The sequence below is a fragment of the Corythoichthys intestinalis genome, chromosome 3 (assembly GCF_030265065.1).
Source record: "Corythoichthys intestinalis isolate RoL2023-P3 chromosome 3, ASM3026506v1, whole genome shotgun sequence".
NCBI classification, from domain to species: domain Eukaryota; kingdom Metazoa; phylum Chordata; class Actinopteri; order Syngnathiformes; family Syngnathidae; genus Corythoichthys; species Corythoichthys intestinalis.
The window spans coordinates 51,282,653-51,302,790 of NC_080397.1; the positions used below are offsets into that span (position 1 = coordinate 51,282,653).

Genomic DNA, 20,138 nt, shown 5'->3' on the forward strand with positions numbered 1-20,138 from the left:
CCAGCGGTGGATTGGACCCACCCCAAGCTCACTGCATGGAGTGCCTTCTGCCATAAAAATTGTTTATAATCTGCCCTAGCTCCGGTCTATCCTGTCCAGAACACAGACCAGCTAGACTTCTCATCAGTCCCTGAGTGCTACCATGACCTGGGCCTAGTCTTCAGTAAAGACCGTGCAGTGCCCCCCCCCCACCGCCCTTATGACTGTGCCATAGACCTCCTTCCTGGCGCCGCCCTGCCAAAGGAGCGAATTTATAAGATCTCGGAAGCTGAGAGGGAGGTGCTGCAGTCCTATATCACAGAGTCCTTGGCCACAGGTATAATTCGTCTGTCCTCATCCCCGGTCGGCGCCGGCCTCTTCTTTGTGGGGAAGAAGGATGGCACATTGAGGCCCATCATTGATTTCCGTGGCCTCAACAAAATCACCATTAAGACACGTACCCACTCCCCCTGATGGTCTCGGCGTTCACACCCCTCCATGGCGCGCGTATCTTCACAAAGCTCGACCTACGCAGCGCTTATCTGGTCCGTGTCAGAGAGGGAGATGAGTGGAAGACCGCGTTTAACACTCCCCTGGGCCATTTTGAGTATCTCGTCATGCCTTTTGGACTTACTAATGCCCCCGCGGTTTTCCAGAACCTGGTCAATGACGTGCTGAGAGACATGATCAACAGGTTTGTTTTTTTTTATCCTGATGACATCCTGATTTTCTCTCCCAACCTCACAGAGCATGAGCAGCATGTACGCCAGGTGCTCCAAAGACTCCTGGAAAACCGTCTGTTTGCTAAGGCAGAAAAGTGCGAGTTCCACATCCCAGAGACCAAATTCATTGCCAAGGGCGAACTCCGCATGGACCCTGGTAAGCTAACCGTAGTGGTAGAGTGGCCACAGCCCACCGATCGGAAACAACTGTTTCCTCGGGTTCGCAAACTTTTATCGGTGGTTCATCAGGAATTACAGCAGGGTCGCAGAACCACTAACGGCCCTCACATCGACCGCTTCACCGTTTCGCTGGTCTGACTCTGCTGACGCTGCCTTCAGTGACCTTAAGCGACGCTTTACTTCAGCCCCCGTGCTGGCACATCCTGACCTTGCCTTACAGTTCATTGTGGAGGTGGATGCCTCTGAAGTGGCCGTGGGAGCAGTCTTGTCCCAACGACAGACTGGCGATGGCAAGGTGCACCCCTGTGCATTTTTCTCCTGCAGACTAACCCCGCCGAGCAAAACTATAGCATTGGGGACCGTGAGTTGCTGGCGGTTAAACTTGCCCTGGAGGAGTGGCGACACCTGCTGGAGGGAGCTCGCCAGCCTTTCATCGTTTTGACCGATCACAAAAACCTGGAGTACCTCAAGGCCGCCCGGAGGCTCAACCCTCGCCAGGCCAGGTGGGCCATGTTTTTTGAACGTTTTAATTTCTCTCTCCTATATCCCAGGGGCCCGTAATATCAAGCCAGATGCCCTGTCCCGTCAGTTCCTGCCTAGCGAGATCAGGGTGGACCCAGCCCCCATACTCCCTTCCACCTGTTTTCTTGCTGCAGTGGAATGGGAGGTGGAGTCTAAGGTTAAGGAAGCCCTTGGGGAGCACCCGGACCCCCGGCTGGGGTCTCAGGCTAATTTGTTTGTTCCCGCATCAGTCCGGCAACAGGTGCTGGAGTGGGCCCACTCGTCTCGCCTGTTCTGCCACCCGGGTATCCGCAGGACCCTCGCTGTGTTGCGCCAACGGTTCTGGTGGGCCACAATGCCTGAGGACACACGGGCTTTTGTCACGGCTTGCCACGTTTGCGCCCGCAACAAGACCTCGACCAAACCCAGCTCTGGCCTTCTTCGCCCTCTTCCCATCCCTAGCCGCCCGTGGTCCCATATTGCCCTGGACTTTGTCTCTGGAGAGCTGCTGGTCCAGCATGTCTTCCGCCTGCATGGCATCCCGTCTGACATTGTGTCTGATAGGGGTCCCCAATTCACCTCGCAGGTATCACTGGGCTACCAGCCCCCCTTGTTCCCATCCCAAGAGCAGGACATAGCGGTTCCCTCGGTGCAAAGGCACATCAACCGGTGCACCAAGGTTTGGAGACAAGCACGCGCTGCACTAATCCGCTCGTCCGAAAGTTCCCAGGCCCAGTCCAACCACCGCCGTACACCAGCCCCTGTCTACTCTGTGGGGCAGAAGGTATGGCTCTCCTCAAAACACTTGCCACTAAGGGTTAATTCCAGGAAACTGGCCCCACGTTTTGTCAGCCCCTTTGAAGTAGAGAAGGTAGTGAATCCCTGCTCTGTCCGCCTGAAGCTCCCTAGGTCTCTGCGTGTCCATCCCACCTTCCATGTTTCCCAGGTAAAGCCGGTCTCGTCATGCCTGTTGTCCCCCCGGTGCCGACTCCCCCTCCTCCATTGTCAATTGATGGGCACCCGGCCTTCAAAGTGAGACGGCTCTTGGACGTCCGCCGCCGTGGGGTACAATACCTCGTCGACTGGGAGGGCTATGGGCCTGAGGAGCGAAGCTGGATCCCAGCCAGGCAGGTGTTGTGCAGGTCCCTGATACGCAACTTCCATCGTCCCCATCCCGATCGCCTGCCTCGGGCGCCCGTAGGGGGGAGGGGTACTGTTAGGGCTCCTTGATTGCAGGCTGGAGACCAGACAGGCGAAGACGCCGACAGCTGCAAGCCATCGAAATCAGCCGCCTTTATAAGCCAGCTCGTCGTTGCTGCACGTCACCAGACCAAACTTTCAGTAATCCCGTCAGTGAAGTCCAGCATTCAGGTATTTACCACATAAATTCTCACCCGGCTAATCAGACCTGTTGTTCCGTCCCAGGATTCCCCGTGCCTGCTCCCAGAATTGTACCGACGCCTGATTGATCTCCTGTCAACATCTGCCAGCTACACGCCAAGTACACGTGCGGTGCTGCGACGTGTGCTCAAATAAACTTTTGAAAATCACCACAGCCACCCTTGTCTGCTTTGGGGTCCACTTCCCAGCGCTCCCTAACAATGGTATTTTCTCAGCAGATATTTATTTGAACTGTTATTATTATACAGTACTATAACATGTTACATAGCCGCATTAAGCCAGAGATTTTTTTTTTTTTTTTTTTTTAAATCATTGCATTCCGGCAAGAAAAAAGATTTATAGAACTGAAGCCTCATTCGTCTAAAGAGCATGAGTCCCCTTTAATGGAGAAAATAGCTCCTAGTTTGAATAGTTCCTTCATAATTCCTATTGAGGAGTTAAAAGGATCCTATCTCTGGTTTTCCGTGGTCAACCGGTGCCAAATAAAAACTGGGAGGGACGTGAAAATCCACACTTTGGAGTCATTTTGACGGCAGCACTTTATGTCAAATATTAAACTTTTTACAGTGCTTTACAGACGCCATGTTATTGAACAGGCCGGCGTGATCATATACTGTAGAACGGCAAGCTTGAGTCGGATTGGTATAATGGAGTCATGTGATGATTATTGTGACGTCTCAATAGTGAAACTCGTAGAGCTACCGTAGACATTGCTGGCAAAAAAATATATATGTTGAATAAAGTGGGAAAATATAAAGACGGGTGTAGGCCAAAGTAGCGGAGTACGAGTAGCGTTTCTTCTTCACGAATCTACTCAAGTATAAGTACAAAGTATGGCTTAGTAAAACTACTTATCTTATAGAAGTACATTTTTCCTCAAAAAGTTAACTCAAGTAAATGTAATGGAGTAAATATAGTGCAAATCGCTGGATTTATTATTAATTTAACTGTTGTCCTTTCTTATGGAACAACCTCAACCAAACATTTTCTGTAGTTTTACATCAGACGTTTTACAATAAATGGCATGAATTTTGGACTATTTCTCTTTACCCAACTGTTGTAATTCAGCAAGATTCCTGTGATGTCTGATATGAATAGTTCACTTGAAGTCATGCCATAGGACAGGGGTAGGCAAACTATTCCATAAAGGGCCGCAGTGTTTGTGGGTTTTCGTTGCAACCCATCAAGACGACAGATTTTTATCTGTAAAACCATTATTTTTGGCAGCCCTTTTAATTTTCGTCTTAGTCTTTTGGACGATAATACTTATTAGTCTTCGTCATATTTTAGTCATTTCAAATTGTGTTTGTCTTTGTCTTCTTTTACTCGACGTTTACTTAATATTTTCGTCTGTAAAATTTGAAATTTTCACTCAAAAAATAAACAAAAAGGTTTCCATTTCAAATGAACATAGACCGACCTGCACATATTGTAGCATGTAAAATTAAGCATCTATAAATCTATCACGTTATAATACACACTCAGCAGGAAAACAGTACATTATTTTCAATCAGCAGAAAAACAGTACATGATTTTCAATTAATTATACCCACTTAGACGCCACGAACTGTTAGTTAAAAAAAAAAAAAAATTGTCCGCAAGTTCAAGTGGACGTTCGCAGTTAAGCAGTAGCCTAATGCTAACGCGAACGCTATGCTTACGCTACGAGTTACATTTAGTGTGTGATGATCACTCAGCAAAGACCTTTAAAGGCTAAAGTAACACTGCATATTCTCTCTTGCCGAGATAAGACAAATCTAACCATGTCTCTCTCAAAACAAGCAATGGAGAGACACACTAGTGGGTGAGTTGTGTCCTGGAATAGTGTCATATGAGTGACACTATAGCAGACACTGCTAAGATGCAGGCTAACTACACATAAAGTGTCGCACATTTTCATCTAGTCTGACGAAAACTGGCATTTGTGTTATGTTTTAGTTTCCCAAGACACGTTTTTAGCTTGTTATTGTCTTCTCATCATTTTCGTCGACAAAATATTTTCATGATAGTCATCGTTGACGAAAACAACACTGCCCGGACAGCTCATTGGTTAAACTGCCTGTGCTGGATCAGTTGAAACAAAGACCAGGACCCATTGCAGCCCTTAATGACTGGTTTGCCCACCCCTGCATAGGATCTCCACCTGTTTAAGGTCAGGACTTTGAGCAGCCAACTACAAAACACATTTTTTTCTTTCCTCTGAAGCCATTCTGGTTTGATTGCTTATGTGTTTTGGTTAACCATTCTGAGTTTCAACTGTTGACAGTTCTTCTGTAAAATATCTTGATTAACTTGAGATATTTTTCCTTTGAGAATAGCAAGCTCTCGTGACCATTCAGATCACACCCATGCAACATTGCTCCCTGCTTCGTGCTTTACAGTTCGTCATTTTTTAAAACTTTTATTTATTAGTCAACAGTCCATTGTGTGCGGTGGCGGTCCTGGCTACTTTCGCGCCCTGGGCGAACCACCCCATCAGCCCCCCCCACACCGACATCCAAAATACCCCCCCCCCCCCCGCCGACATCAAACACAACAATGTGTTACATTTTTTACGTTATTTCATTAAAATAGTCTATCCCCCGCCCACCTCCTTGCTTTTCCTCTGAGAGTGAGTGAGACTCGTCCTGCTCACTCACTCTGCAGTTGCGAGCAGCTGATCCCCCTCCCGTCTCCCCCTGCCTTCTCTTCTGACACACACGACTCTCAGCAGCAGTTGACATGATAGTAAGGGGCGCCCAGAGGCGTAGCAAGGGTCCCAGGGGGCCCCAGGCAACAAGCAACATGGGGCCCTTTGAGCGTGTGCAAGTAAGGGGGACAGTTGGACTTGGAGCAATAGCATATTTAATAAAAGTATAATAACGCCTCAGTCTCATAGAGTGCTTTTTAGGACACTCATAAGGACATAAAACTACAGTAACATAGTACACTCACAGCTGTCTTGCTTCCTTTTCTCCTCTTCTGCTTTTTTTCTTTTTTCATTTCCAGACGGATAACTTCTCTTCATTTTGCCAATTAAAAAAAGGCCCGATCGCCGCCCACTCTCTCTGAGTCACGTGACATACATATTTGCGCAGTAAAATGAACACGAAGGGGGGGGGGTTCGAGTGCGCGCTGTCATCTTGGCCATAAAAGTGGCGAAAACTAAGCACTTTAAACTCATATGGATGTACATTGAAGCGGGATGCTTGTTAAAGAGTCTTTATTGCTCGAAATACTGTTTGCTCGTGCTACTCTCTGTGAAATCTCGTACTCTCTCTCTTGAACCGGAACGCGCGCGGCTCTTTATAATGTCTAGTCACGTGACTGTGACGCAGCCGGTACCGCGCTCGGCCAATCAGACACACAATTAAAGTGGGTGAATTATGTCAACAAAAGGGTCACCACAACATCATCATTTTAAGATGCTAAACTAACACCTTCCCTCTTAAAGAAAATGTGCAATGCAAATATAATGTAAAGAACGCTCTCCTCGACGCAGCGAGAACGAGTGGGATCAACCAGCCGACGTAACAGGAAAAACACGAAACGTTCGCGCTGATAACCGCTCTAACTTATAAGAACTTTATGGCATGAAGAGGAAATACTTACATTCGTTCATTGACGCACAGATTAATCCTCAAACAGGTGGGGTGGCCCCCTCTGCTTGAAACGCCTATTCTTTTTATTTATTTATTTAAAAACATACAAATAACAAATAATACAAACAACTAGTTCACATAGAATATAACCATGAACATATTTACATCATTATACATACAAAAAAATAGTAAATAAAAATAATAACTCAAGAGGAAATTAATTGCTAAACAATTTTGCATGAGCTTCTATAGACCACACCCACGTGACGTCACAACTCCGCCCTCCTGACTGGTGCCGCCCAATTGTCCGTCAACACATCGTGTTTACCTGTTACGGCTACGTACATTCCTCCTATTTACGGCGTGTTTTTCTGCTCGTTAACATTAATAATCAAAATGGTAAAGGCGTGTGTGGCGGTCTGTTGCAATAACAGAGAAGATAGACGGAGAGACTTGAAGTTCTACCGGATTCCGAGAGACCCGGAGAGGAGAGAGCGAGATGGGCTGCTGCAATTCCACGAGAAAACTGGGCTCCAAACGATTACCACAGATTATGTAGTAGTCATTTTATATCTGGTTAAGATGCATTTAATATATATTTAGAGGGTTTTGGGCTGACAAACACAATTAAGATCATTGCTAGGCTAATCGCCGACAACATACACGTATGTATGTAGTGAGAGTGCTATCGCTAAACCATATAAACATTAAAAGCCCTAGCTCCATTGACAAATGACATGAAATACATTAGACTTGACAGTGGATGTTAGCAAGAACAAAAGATTTTGAATTGAAAATTTCGTAACACACCTTTCCAAGCACAAGATAGATTCCTGCCGAATTTTCGTGGACGAGGACCTGTTTCACCCAACCAGCAACGCAGTATTTATAAGCCTCCAAGCTCTTAAAGTTTTTCAAACTTTCGTGAGAATAGGCTGATTTTGTGTGGACAAGATAGTTGTAAATATCAGGGTAGCTAGCAGATATCAGGCAAATACGGTGAAGACAGCGGGTCGAAAAACATCGATTTAGGCATCAAATATGGATCTGGCGAATGGATAAACTGAAGCTTTTCCACATAACGCCTTTTATGCAACGCATCAAGTGAGTTTACGGCATCCGAAAGCACCGGGTCTTCCATGAAATGCATTATAAATTGCTTGATCAATTGAGACCATTGATAATACAGACACAAAACGACGGACAAGGGGGCGGAACAATACAGCGATCACGTGATTTTGTGACGTCGGTGGATAGGGTCTATACTAGACGAGATTTACTTTTTGACTTACGCCTATTCTCGTTCTCAGAATATGCAGCACTTGTGACGTAGGACAATAACAGGACTGGTTGCTATGGGAACGTACGCAGCGGCATACCGCATACCCAAGGAACCTTGCTAAAAGGAGTATAAAATTGCTACTAAAATCGTTTAGGATTATTTTAGATGTATATATGTTATATTTTTCTCATAGAGTATTCAACGAGGAATACAATAGACCCATTAATAGACTTTCTTGGAAAAATCACCATTTCTTAAAGTAGTCACATGAATAATGAGGTGGCCTGTGAAAACCAATATTACAGTAAACACTATGATTAGAGATCTTAGTGAACCGCTTTTTGCACATACTTACAGTGTCAAAACCAACTGGAGTAGTATACACATGAATACTTTTTGGGACTGATAACAGCATTGATAGATAATCTGCTAAATACTTCCATGGTTTTTGATCACACCCAATACTTTTAGCTTCAACAGTTCGGGGAAGCTGAGTAAGCTAAATTTTTGTGTGCCAAATCTAGTGAACTTCTGGGGGTCCCTGCTGGCTGGGAGCCCTAGGCAAATGCCTGCATATGCCTAATGGGACGCGATGCCTCTGGGGGCGCCGTAGCGCCCACTCTATTAACTTGACGTGGAATTGAGCGATATTAGACTAGAAAACTAGCGGATTTTTTTTTTTTTTTTTTTTCCGTCTCGAGGGTGCTTGTGCGCCCCCAAATAGATTGCGCCCTGGGCGGTTGCCCACATTGCCCATAGCAAAAACCGCCTGTGATTGTGTGTTCTTCCCAACAATTCAACTTTGGTTTCATCTGCCCCCCAATAAACATTTTTCTTAATTAAAAAAAAATGTTGAAACAAGGATTTTCATAACTCGTTAAATAATAATTTGACTTGATTACTTCACAGTCATTGAATAGCATTTGTAACATTTCACATTATAAAAACAAAAAATATGCTATATTCTATAGTCAGTGGACTTTTTTGATGTGCATGTTGGTCCTGTACGTGTCAGTCTGGTAGTAATCTGATTCGATGGGCTCTTTGGAATCATTCAATGTGACGTATACGTTTTCGTTCACTTCGGTGACTTTGTGGACCCTCTGTTTGACACCCTTTGAACGCCAATGAATTCTCAGAGGTTTGACAGTGGGGTTGTCCACAGCTTGATAGAGCCCCTCGCCTTCCGTCAGCGTGATCTTGTACTTGTGCCATGGACACACTATGCACACACGCCCGTTAAACTCCTGATGGGTAAGAGAGAGATCGGGAGCTGAGATATGGTATTGACAACTAGATTATGCAGACATTTATCGCCTTACCTCAATGTCCCCTTGCTCTAAAGCACCGCCTGCATCTGTCAACATAAAACAATGTTACTTAGCTTTTATTTCACTGGATTCATTCGTCACACTGCACAATTCCTAACACATTGCCAACATTCGGAAATCTAAGTTTGCTAAAGAGGGAAATAAACTATATTCACAAGAGAAGATGCTGTAAGGTAACAGAATTTGACAATAGCTGATGAGAAACAAAAACATCTTTGCAGAGGAATTAGCAATTTTATGGCCAAATTAATTGCGAAAACTGATGAGTGAGCTTTGCTGGTGAAATAATCATGTAGGCCTATATGTTTAATGAGGGAATGGAAGATATGCTGCTCAAAAACAAACAAGAAAAAAAAAAAAAAAAAAGGAAAATGCTCACGTAAAGGAAGCTGCTGAAATTGCACTGAATGATATGGAAATATGGTGGTGTGGTTTTAACGTTTAATACGGCAGGTGGTCCCCGGTTACGAACGAGTTCCGTTCATACGCTGTGGACATACCCCGAATTTTGGCGCAAATCGGAAGTAACCCTTTAAATACCCCTGAATACACCTCAAATCTTAAAATAACTATCCAAAAACATGTATTATACGTCATTGTACTGTCCTTGCCAAGACGTTGGAGCTAAGTCCTAGCTAGACAGCGAGCTAAGCTCCGAAACAACTATGTCAGACATCCGTGTGGTTTGCTGACTTTATTCAGCTGCTCATGACATCACAGGGTTTCCCTTACATATATGATATTGTGGCGGCACGCCACACTAAAATAAAAGCCGCAACGCCTTGCAAATGAGATGTTTTTTTTTTTTTTTTTTTTAAATAAATTATTATTTAAAAATTTTTAAGACCGTTTCAAACTAGCAGCAGCTTAGTGAGAAGGGTTCAGCGGCAACCTATTCATTGTGTATTGCAATGTCCGTAATTATGCGAGGCCCCCTTAAAAGTCGAGCTGTGACATAGAGGGAAGCGAGAAGGAGAATGGGTGAGCTGGCGAGAGATAGCGGTCTCTTGTCGCGGCAGCCCGCTTTTATTTTGTAATTGTTTTTCTTTATTATTGTTACCACAATAAAGTGGGTGAGCCAATACAGACTTATCTCCTTCTTCCTCGTATCCGTGGCATTACAGTAGTTTGGATCGGACATTTCGGCGAAAGTGAGCAGTGGACGGCCGTCTTGGACAGAAGGCCAAGTTTGAATGAATTTGCGCCGAGAGCCTTGCTCGATTTCCAACTTCGACAACGAGGGGCAGGCGTACTTAATCTGTGCTAACTGGCTGTTTCGGCCGACGCAATCACGGCTGACGAAACAGTGATAAATGCGCTTTTTACAAGTTTTGCGAGCTCTGGGACACTCCAAAAATGACTGTCATGCCTATCCTTGCTAGGTTAATGGTACCTCAATGTGCGTTTGCGTGTAAATGTAGTTCACAAACAACAACAACAAAAAAACTATTCACCTTCTCACCGTAACTAGTAAAACTCTTTACACGGCTATTAGTTTTCCCCCTACTCCTTGAAATGGCTCCGTTGACAGAAGGACCATTATTGTCGTACTAATGTAGCACGTACTGTATTAGGGCTAAATATATGGAAAAAGGACTATGACAGGGGTCTGCAACCCGCGGCTCAAGAGCCGCGTGCGGCCATTTAGTGCTGCCCCAGTTGTCCCTGGAGTTTTTTCAAAGATTTTTGAGAATAGAAAAAGATGGTGGACGGAAATAGATAGATAGAAATAGATAGATTTAAAATATGGTTTCTGTAGGCGGACAAACATGACACAAACATTCAAATTATTAATATTGTAATTAAGTCAAACTTTAGGTGGCATCATACAACAGAGTAGTCAAATTGTGTGGCAATTTCTATTGGATCCACTGCAGGGAAATAAATATTTAATCATGAAGGCTAACTATGTATTTGAAGCCAACTTAGTCATTTTGACAGTAGGCTAATATCGATACATACAGCCGGTGTTGCTTTCATTATAAGTCTTATACAAGGCAATTTTTTTGCGGCTTCAGATACTCTGTATCAGTTTGCCTTTTTTTTTTTTCAAATACAGCTCTTTCAACATTTTGGGTTGCCGACCCCTGGGTCACTATGAGATGCAAGTCGTACTATTGCTACGAGAAAAAATGTATTATTACATAGGGTAACGTAGCTGTAATGCAGCCCACCACCACAGCTTCAAAAAATCCTAGGGGAAACCCTGCATCAACACTTGCAGAATGAAACTAAAATAAAAACGAAATTAATTCAGGTTCATCTTCAATAACAGCAATTCAAATTTGCGTTTATAACTGCCTTTTGTTACCGCAATAACAATCCACACAAACAATTAGCATGTATCAATTAGCGTCCGCACATCATAAAAAATAACCACATAAACTCGCCCCAGGTACTTAACCACAATTGAAAACGCACAATAAACAACAAAAGGTTTTATATACAGGTGTTGCCTCTGGATTCTTCACAAGCAACTTGCTTGCAGCTGTAAATCTATCGCCTCTCTATCACTCGGCTACGCAACTTCTTTGTGGGAGCAAATGTGCTCTTCCTCATGTGTGCGCTGTTTTTCGTGTGCGCAAATACTTTCTTCTTCATGTGCACATGTGCTCTTACTTGCGGGTAGAAGTACTACCTGCGCTATGCTTCCTGCGCCAAAATAAAAGCATGCATCACAAAACAAAAGTCAACGTGATTAAAAAAAAAATAATAATGACTGGAGACAAAATGGCGGACGTGAAATAAGTGACCTAAAAAATAAGTTATATTTTTCCAAAAGAATTTTTCTTACGGTAACAGCGCATGTCCATGGCGTGGAACTCCCCCTGGTGGTACACCACTAGGACGTCCCGGCATTTATTCACCAATGTGGTAATGCGGCCGCGTCTGATTATGTCGTCACGTTTGCCGACGAAATGAGAGGAAGCTTGGGGACGAAGAGGAAGAGAGGGTGGGTGAAGAGGTGGAGATGATGAAAGCCGAGAGGTCTTCCAAGTCTCATCAGAGGAGGACATGATGGGCACCTGCTATCGTGTTATTCCTGCAAAAGAAAAGAATTACACGGGTTACTCATTCATTTAAAAAGACCCCAAGAGATTGTTTGTAGTGTGCAAAGAGGGAAAACGCGGACTGTGATTTTCAGTGATGTGGGCTTTCTCAATATGAACAACTGGAATGGATTGGATAACAACGCACTGTAGGGGCTCTCTGCCTTACTCTATGAAGTGAGGGGATACCAACAGATTTATGATCATATTTAAAATGCCTGTGACAGCATAAAAAAATCTAAATATAGCATTATTTTGTGAATTAGAATCATATTTTGAGACAATTCGACTATATACAACAATTTGGCAAAGCGCAGATCACAGGAAATTAGTTTTTTAATCTGCCATTTAGCCCCTGCCTGTCATTATAGCGCGCTAGCGTCCCCAGCTGGAGGATGACGTTGGCAGGGTCACGGATTCATCTGATTTAGTATTCAGCCCATTGAAGGGGAATTATTCAAAACGAGGAAAATGTGACGAAGAAAGCAGCAAAATGTCATTGTTTCAATCTCTCAACTCCAATATTTTTACAGGATATTCTTTTTATCCAAGTATTTTTCCCCAATTGCTAAATAAATGGTATGGTCATGACAAATAACAATCTTGTGCTAAATGTAATATGTAATATTCAAAATGCATTTATTCCGTACGACATGGCAAAATTACTCCATGATGATCAAAACTGTCGACTTCTTGCACCTCCCAAAATATATTTTATGCCACCGGAGTTAGTCCGGCTTTTGTCATTTCCCTGCCCCGGCTTCGGAGAGTGTAAACAGACCAAGAGTCGTAACAGCTAGCCGACATGCTAACCCGAACCGAGTGGCGTTTGCAAGTCCTATTCTCGTCTTCGAAGCGAAAAATCTCAAAAAACTCCCCTGGATCATGTCACAAGACAGCGGGGTTGTCGATTGTCTTCACGGATCGGCAAACCCCCGGCGGTGAGTAAGTTACAGTTCGTGGTTCCCCTGCTGCGGGCAGGAGAGCCCATTTGCCGGGGAAGCAGCTGGAGAATGACCGCCAGACAAACCGGCCAGCGTAGGAGTGGCACATAGCTGCCCAAGCCCAACCCGAGGATAGTGGTCTATTGCCGGGCAGACAAAGAGGGCAGATGGGGCTGGAACGTTATGGAGAACCGCACAAGCATGAGCCGAGTATAGCGCTCTCCCGGCAGGCATGCGAAGAGGACCAAGGGGGGTGGGCGACAAACCGCCGGTCGTCGCCCGAGTGGCCTTCTCGGTGGACAAGGAGCAATGTCAGCCACAAAATGAAAGCTACCTCCGTATTAAAATGTGTGCCATGATCCCAGTATTTGACATGATACAATACATGATGTTTACTCACTTCCCTGTAAGCTGATGGTCCCACAGTTGTCGGACTTGTTTTGGCCAATCTCAGGGTGAACGGGAACTTTTTGAAACCCGAAGGGGCTCACACGCCTCTCCCTGGTGCAGCAACAGCACCCTGCAGCACATTTGGCTGGCGTGATGCGAAAAATAAAACAAATTAATCCACAAAATAAACTGAATCCGCAGTCCATCTGCATGCTATAAAGCAATGCTGTATAATGAGATGTTTCGCAGTCCATCTGCATGCTATAAAGCAATGCTGTATTATGAGATGCTGACCCAGGTGACGTCAAATTTGCATTCGTCCTCAACCCAAGAGTGGAGCCGGAAGTCACTCATTTTCATGGCGTGGGATTAAAAAAAATTGAAAAAAACGATCGCTTCCACACACATCCAAGCGGTCCATTTCATTCAGGAGCACAAAATATGTGTGAAATATGAAATAAACATGCTTTTTGCTGTCATAGGCACTTTAAGACAGGCTATATGATTATTGATTAAACTAAAATTCTGGGAACTTCATAATGAATATGTCAGCATTTTTTGTAATATTTTTTTTCTTTAAATATAACAACAACAAATTATTTAGAGGGCCTTAAGAATATTTTTGGGAGCTGGCGCCCCCCCCCCCCCCAATATAGGCCTAATGACGACAATGAAGAGAACGCAACAGACGGATGATCACATGCTGGCAAAAGATGAAAGAAAATAAGGAAAGATGCAAGCCAAGAAATATGTTGGTGCAAGAAGCTTCAAAATGACGACCAGGAAGCGCTAATATGTCAAATATGAGAAGAAAGGAATGCTGCCGAACTGTCAAGAGGCGAAAAGGCAAATATAGCAAAAAATGTTAATGGTTGAAATGGAACCAAAAGCTGAATTCATACAGGACCTAAACCCAATGAGACTCTGATTGTAAGGAGCTTGTTAAAAGCTAACAAACACCATCTGCCAACAGTGTTGTTAATATTACTTTTTTAAGAGTAAGTAGTTACAAATTACTTCTCCCAAAAAGTAATTGAGTTAGTAACAGTTACCTCAAGTATATAGATATGGCGGGAAACACTCAGGTGACTTGAAGTTTCGCTCGGATACTCAAATTTAGCCAACTTTCAAAATTGTCCGATATGCATGTGTGATACTTCAATAGAAAGCTTAAAATCTCCATTTTCTGGGGTAAGAAAAATTTTGAACAGGAGGGCATTAAAAAAAAAATAATAAACAGCAAAACCCTATCTGGAAGTGAGAGCACGCGAGAACAGAAGTACCGATGCCATGACTTTAACGAGATATTATCGTGTACTTACCTTGTTTCGATCCATAAACTCCATGTAGCATGTATCACTAAGTGTCAAGACACAGCTGTGAATGGCCACTGCTGGATTTTTTGAGGGATTTTATGGGTGAAACATGGTAATATAACAAGGGTCGCAACGCAGAAATCGCAGACATCAAGGAGTGGTCGAGATATTCTTTTTCATATATTTACCCTTTTAAATGTTTTTTTTTTTTCAATTTTTCTTTGTTTGGATTGATTATCATCTAACATATCGGAGAAAATGCGACAGTAACAAAACAAATACAATTAAGCGATAGTTATAAAGTAGATATCCGTGACTTTTTTACAAACGCCATTTTTTTCATTGTGACATAATTTGTTTAAAAGTTTAAAATATGTGAGTGAATAATTTTTTTGAGTCGTTTTTTTTTTTAAACGAAATATGAGTCACCAATTAATGATTCTAAGCTAAAAACATTTTTTGAATAATAAATATAATTAATTACCTTCGTTTTATGGCTGGGTTGAAACAAAAGCGGTTATGCGACTTCTGTAAACGGGGGTTTTCAGGGTAAAACGGACAAACTAAAAATAGTTCGGGGGCTTAATGCGCCATGAATCTGCTATGACAGCATATAGACATATTGTTCGATCAAACACAACAGTTGTTTTGTCCTAAAATACAGCAATTTCTTTTAAATAGGAGTGCAAGAGCAGAAACTGCTTTTTCAGTCTTGTCTGTGTTTTCCGCCACATATAATATGTAGGTGAGGCTCTGTATCTCTTTCCTCCTCTATCTTTACTCTAGTAGTATTTTTAATTTTTTTTTAATCACACAAGGGTTATGGATACGTCATTCAAGAAAAGTTTAGGGCAAGTGACCATTTTTGGTAGTAAAAAACAAAGAAATTATTATGTTGTAGCATCTACAAGGACAACGGCCACTTAGTTATGTTAATGCATACTCAACAGGAAGACTATCCATTATTTTCAATGTATTAGGCTCGAGCGTTTACGTCACAGCAGCACGGGATCGTGCGAGATTTGCGACAACGCAACCATTGCGGAAGCACGTCTGCATCACGGGACATTTAAACTTAACGGCAAATACAATTCAACTACGAGTGCCAAAGATGGAAAAATGTAGGGAAAACTTGCCAGTTCGAAACAGAGACAAACTTGTTACCACGGCGAAGGACAGATATGTGAGCAATTTTAAGGATGTGAACAATGTTGACCCTCACGAGCAAGCCGAACACAAATGGAATAAAGATGTCGACAAGCTTCCACCACTACGCGAAATGGACATCATGCTGTATTTAGTGTTTGGTATATGTTACTACACTCATCAGCAATTCCGAAACTACAAATCGCTACAAAGCTACGAACAGTTTTGCTGCGGATGGGTGCAGGATCTTCACTTTATGACCATAGTAAACGGCAACACCATCTTTCTAGCAAAGGTAGGCAATGTGTGTTTACATTAGTCTGTGACCACGGATGTACAAATCTTTTGCTGCATAAAATGTAGCCTGTGTACAAATTCTTTGCCACTCTCTCACGTCAAAATATTACAGCTTTTTCATTCAGCAACGACAGGAATTATGTCTAATGAAGACAATGCACATGTATGCATGCTAGTTGTTTAGCTGTAGCAATAGCTAACAACAGGCCGACTTAGGGCGTAAAGTTACTGAAATTTGCGTAAACAAACGAAATTAACTTACCGGAGTGGAAGTGCATAGAGCAAACTCAGTGTGTAACTGGAGAATCAAACGTTATGCCCTTCCTTCTGATCGAGGCCACCCATGCCATTCTTCGACGTTTGGTAAGTTCAGATATGAGCTTTCCCTCGCCTTTTCTCCATGTAGGGATCCGGAAGAAACTCAATGGTGTTCTGTCGAGCTGTACATTCTCCTTTCTATTCGATCGGTTGTTGCAATTCTTTAGCGCACAATAATTTCCAACCATTTTAAAAGAGCGACCTGTGTTGAAATGCCTCAGTTTATGTTTCTCGCTTCCACAATGGCGATAGCGGCGGAAACCTCGCGAGTGCCACGTCATACGCTCGAGCCTAATTGTATCTACCTGAACGCCACGAAATAAAAAAGTTGCACGAGTTAAGATGACGCTCGCCATGCTAAATGCTAATCCGAGCGAGAACGCGAATGGTATGCTAACGCTCCTAGTCACCTAGCAAATTGTAGTGACGCGCGCCTTCACATCCCCAGTAACGATAACTGCATTGCAAAGATGGGAAAAGAAATAATTACATTACTCACTACTGACCTAAAAAACGCCGTTATTAACAACACTGTCAATGGACAAGAAGTGAGTGGGCGTTGCCGAGTTAGCAAACTCGGTGCCTAGCATGTCTAAATCTGGTTGACCTAAAATCAACGTCTGCTAGATAGTCAACACAATTAGGTTTGTACATTCAATGCGATAGTGCGTATATAAGTCTATGTTTAGTGGCAACATCTCACAAAAAGATACCTTAACTGCAACAGCCGTGGCGTTTTGAAAATAGATTAGCATTAAGTTGCCGGTGTTGTGTGTTACCGCTAAATTGTGCCGTGGTGAAACGCGTCCCAACGCTCCAAATTGTGTATGCCACTTTCATTATCGTCCGTCTGAATATTTTTTTCCACAATAAATAAATTTAAAAAAAGATAACACACACATCACTGGCCACCACAGTTCTGACTTTGTTCGTACACTGAGTACTGTACAGGAATGTATTTTTTTTAACATCGTAATTTGCATCTCCTTAAACTACTTGGCTGATTGATGTAATCTTTTTTATTGGATTATCTTCTTTTTCGCTCGTCTCAAAGACGGGAAAACCGTCGCCATAGAGACCAAATGATTAGAAATAGTTTTTCTTGTCAACACGCATTGTCACAAGGTGGCGATTTTATGTTTCTTTGACTATGTAATGTGCTACCTTTACAATTTCGAAGTCAAAAGGCACGCATATCATAACGTGCCTCTATGTCGTCCAATGCACTTTTCGGACATCACCGGACCTCAAAATCGTGGGAACACTTTTTTATCGGCCTTCTTCCTTCAGTGTGTATGGGTTTTTTACATGAAGCCCACTCAGGTAAGGTTGTTAGTTTATGATTTTTGGTAATTTATGTATTCATGTATTCATACATTGAATTGATTAAGTGTCTGGACTGGGGCCAGAATTGAGTTTGCACCAAAAAAAAAAAATCAATAAATTAAATATTGGGAACAAATTCAATGACAGCATGTATGTTGTTTTGCATTTGTGAAGGAATTAAAATATATTATTAACGTGTCCAAATCTAGGGCAACTTGTGTGGTGATGTCCAATCTAAATGGATATGGAACAGTACCATTGGCAATAAAGTTTAACTTACATAAACAGCGCTATTGATTCTGAAGACCCAAGGCAGACTACAGTGACACAGTACCAAGTGGAAGCCGTAATTTAACTGGACTAATAAAAAAAAAAAAATGAATAAAACAAAAAAACATAGACGAATAAAATCCACAAAGACATGCTGGAATAATTGCAACTGAGGCAAAGAAAGAAAATGGCTTCTCATGATGGACATATAATCAGGGGCGTCGCTAGGTTTTAAGAACAGGAGTTGTACAAGATGTAAGTGAATGTAGCGTACTAGCACAAAACATCACAAACAGCTAACAAAGACTGATAATACACTAATAATACATCAACATATAATCGCTTAGACACATGATCTTTTCGACATCCGACGTAAAATTTGTCTTGCCATTTGTTTCTACATCCGATGATATGCTTGAAATTCGACGATTTATGACAGCTCCACAGTTTCTTCGTTTTCCCCCAAGACCAAGCCCGTCAACGGGGGGGGGGGGCGGGGGCAACTGGGTATGTTGTCCCGAGCCTCAGGACCATAGGGGACCCTGAATGACCTTTAATTTATTTTACTTGACATTCACACATTTCTTTTTTATTTAAATCATTGTCTGATTAAATATTATGTTCTACTCGATATATACTTAGAAACTTTAACAATAAATATTTCAAATATATATTTTTTTCCTTTTTTTAACCCCCCCCCCCCAACAGAGAATGGTTTGACCCCCGCTCTGGCGCACTCAGGTACTATGCATTTTCTTGTCTTTGCCAGTGACTGTAGCTGTAGGAGAGCAAGCTTTCAGTAAAATGAAAATATTAAAAAACACAGGCACAGGATGTTTAGTTATACTGTTTTGTTGCTTAGCAGGCAGGCATCGCACTCTCAGTTATATTGTACTGTAGCCTACATTGGACAATAGATGGAAATTGTTTATGTTGTGTCACATCACATTATGGTCGATTGAATTTAACTGTCCATCTCAAATGAAATAATTTGAAAATTTACAATGTCATTGCTTGCAAAGCGTTAAAGTACTGTGTATGTTGTCGTGACAAGCCGGTGCCAGGCATTGCCCCCGGGCCCCTGCAAGTCTGTTGACAGCCCTGCCCAAGACAAGACACATTGCAGATTTTCTTGTGAGAGAAATCAAAATGGGTTACAAGAATGTTAGTGCAGGTGGTGAAGAAACGGAAAAGGGTGAGGCTTGCCGTGGAAATGATAGAAAAATATGAGCATGGTGTGCGCGTCCGTGAATATCTAGATCTCGAGATCTCTACGGTCCTTCTCCGACCTCCGTTCGCCAGTGATTATAAGTTAAGGTGACAATTATTATGATTGTACGAGGGGTATTCAAACAGTAATGCACCCATTTTTATTATGTACAAACAAATTATAATAGCAACATGCATTATACATCAAAAGAAAGGTACAAGTGTGAGGATTACATTTTTACTTCTCCACATAATCTCCACCTCTCTCAAGAGCTACAGTCCACCTATGAACGAGGGCATGTATACCAGTGTTGTAGAACTCTCTGGTTGATCTCTAAGCCAATTCTTGACAGCAGTTTTCACTTCGTCATTGCCATATCGGTTGCCCCGGAGTCCTTCTTTCTTTGGACCAAAGAGGTCGTCTGACGGTGCCAAATCAGGAGACTATGGTGGATGTGGTATCACAGTCCATCCAAATGAAGTGATGACCTTCATGGTCCTGATGCTTATGTGAGGACGTGCATTGTCATGCTGGAGGAGCACATTTGCCAGGTCCAAGTTGGGCCGAACACGTCAAATTCTTGCTTTGAGCTTCCTAAGAGTCTCAAAGTACACCTCAGAGTTAATGGTTTCCCCCTTCGGTTAAAAAATCCTCAAGGACTACACCTTGAGAATCCCAAAAAACGGTGGCCATAATTTTGCCAGCTGACTTTTGGGCCTTGAACTTTTTGGTCCATGGTGAATTTGGGTGACCCCATTCCATTGATCTCCTTCATGGTCTTCAGTACTGTTTTTAAATGGCTGTACCCATCTTTTTATAGTACTATAGTCTATGGTAATCCTTGTAGACATATTCCAGCAGGTTGTGAATCCTCAGAGGGGTTTCTCCCTCTGC

At 42.8% G+C, this 20,138-nt stretch overlaps 2 protein-coding genes across 13 annotated transcripts in view; one reads left to right on the forward strand and one right to left on the reverse strand.

Moving 5' to 3' along the window:
- Positions 1-5,456: 5,456 nt before the first annotated feature.
- LOC130913701 (Rieske domain-containing protein-like) lies at positions 5,457-18,167 on the reverse strand. Of its 9 annotated transcripts, none has more exons than XM_057832504.1 (5): positions 17,152-17,264; positions 13,372-13,506; positions 11,772-12,020; positions 8,969-9,003; positions 5,457-8,893 (listed from the first exon to the last, which is right to left on the reverse strand). In XM_057832504.1, the coding sequence occupies exons 3-5, from the start codon at positions 11,992-11,994 to the stop codon at positions 8,618-8,620; spliced, it is 534 nt and encodes a 177-aa protein (XP_057688487.1). In that variant the 5' UTR covers positions 11,995-12,020; positions 13,372-13,506; positions 17,152-17,264; the 3' UTR covers positions 5,457-8,617. The 9 variants fall into 9 exon arrangements, with proteins under 9 accessions (XP_057688487.1, XP_057688486.1, XP_057688490.1 ...); XM_057832503.1 differs by having other exon boundaries at positions 16,945-17,243; XM_057832507.1 differs by lacking the exon at positions 13,372-13,506 and adding an exon at positions 14,684-14,754 and having other exon boundaries at positions 17,152-17,213.
- Positions 17,223-20,138, forward strand: part of LOC130913699 (uncharacterized) — a 28,549-nt gene continuing 25,633 nt past the window's right edge. For 2 of the 4 annotated variants that reach the window (XM_057832498.1, XM_057832499.1), the window contains exon 1: positions 17,223-17,761. The gene's annotated coding sequence lies outside the window, so the exon portion shown is untranslated. Of the gene's footprint in view, positions 17,762-18,756; positions 18,776-20,138 lie in introns of those variants that run through there. The other 2 variants (XM_057832496.1, XM_057832497.1) reach the window with 2 other exon arrangements.

Excerpts from the sequence above, each read along its gene's own strand:
- LOC130913701 (XM_057832509.1), bottom strand. The coding sequence starts at position 11,994 with ATGTCCTCCTCTGATGAGACTTGGAAGACCTCTCGGCTTTCATCATCT. Across the intron at positions 9,004-11,771 it reads CATGGACATGCGCTGTTACC|ATGCAGGCGGTGCTTTAGAG; the intron begins GTAAGAAAAATT and ends TTATGTTGACAG. Across the intron at positions 8,894-8,968 it reads TAGAGCAAGGGGACATTGAG|GAGTTTAACGGGCGTGTGTG; the intron begins GTAAGGCGATAA and ends CTTACCCATCAG.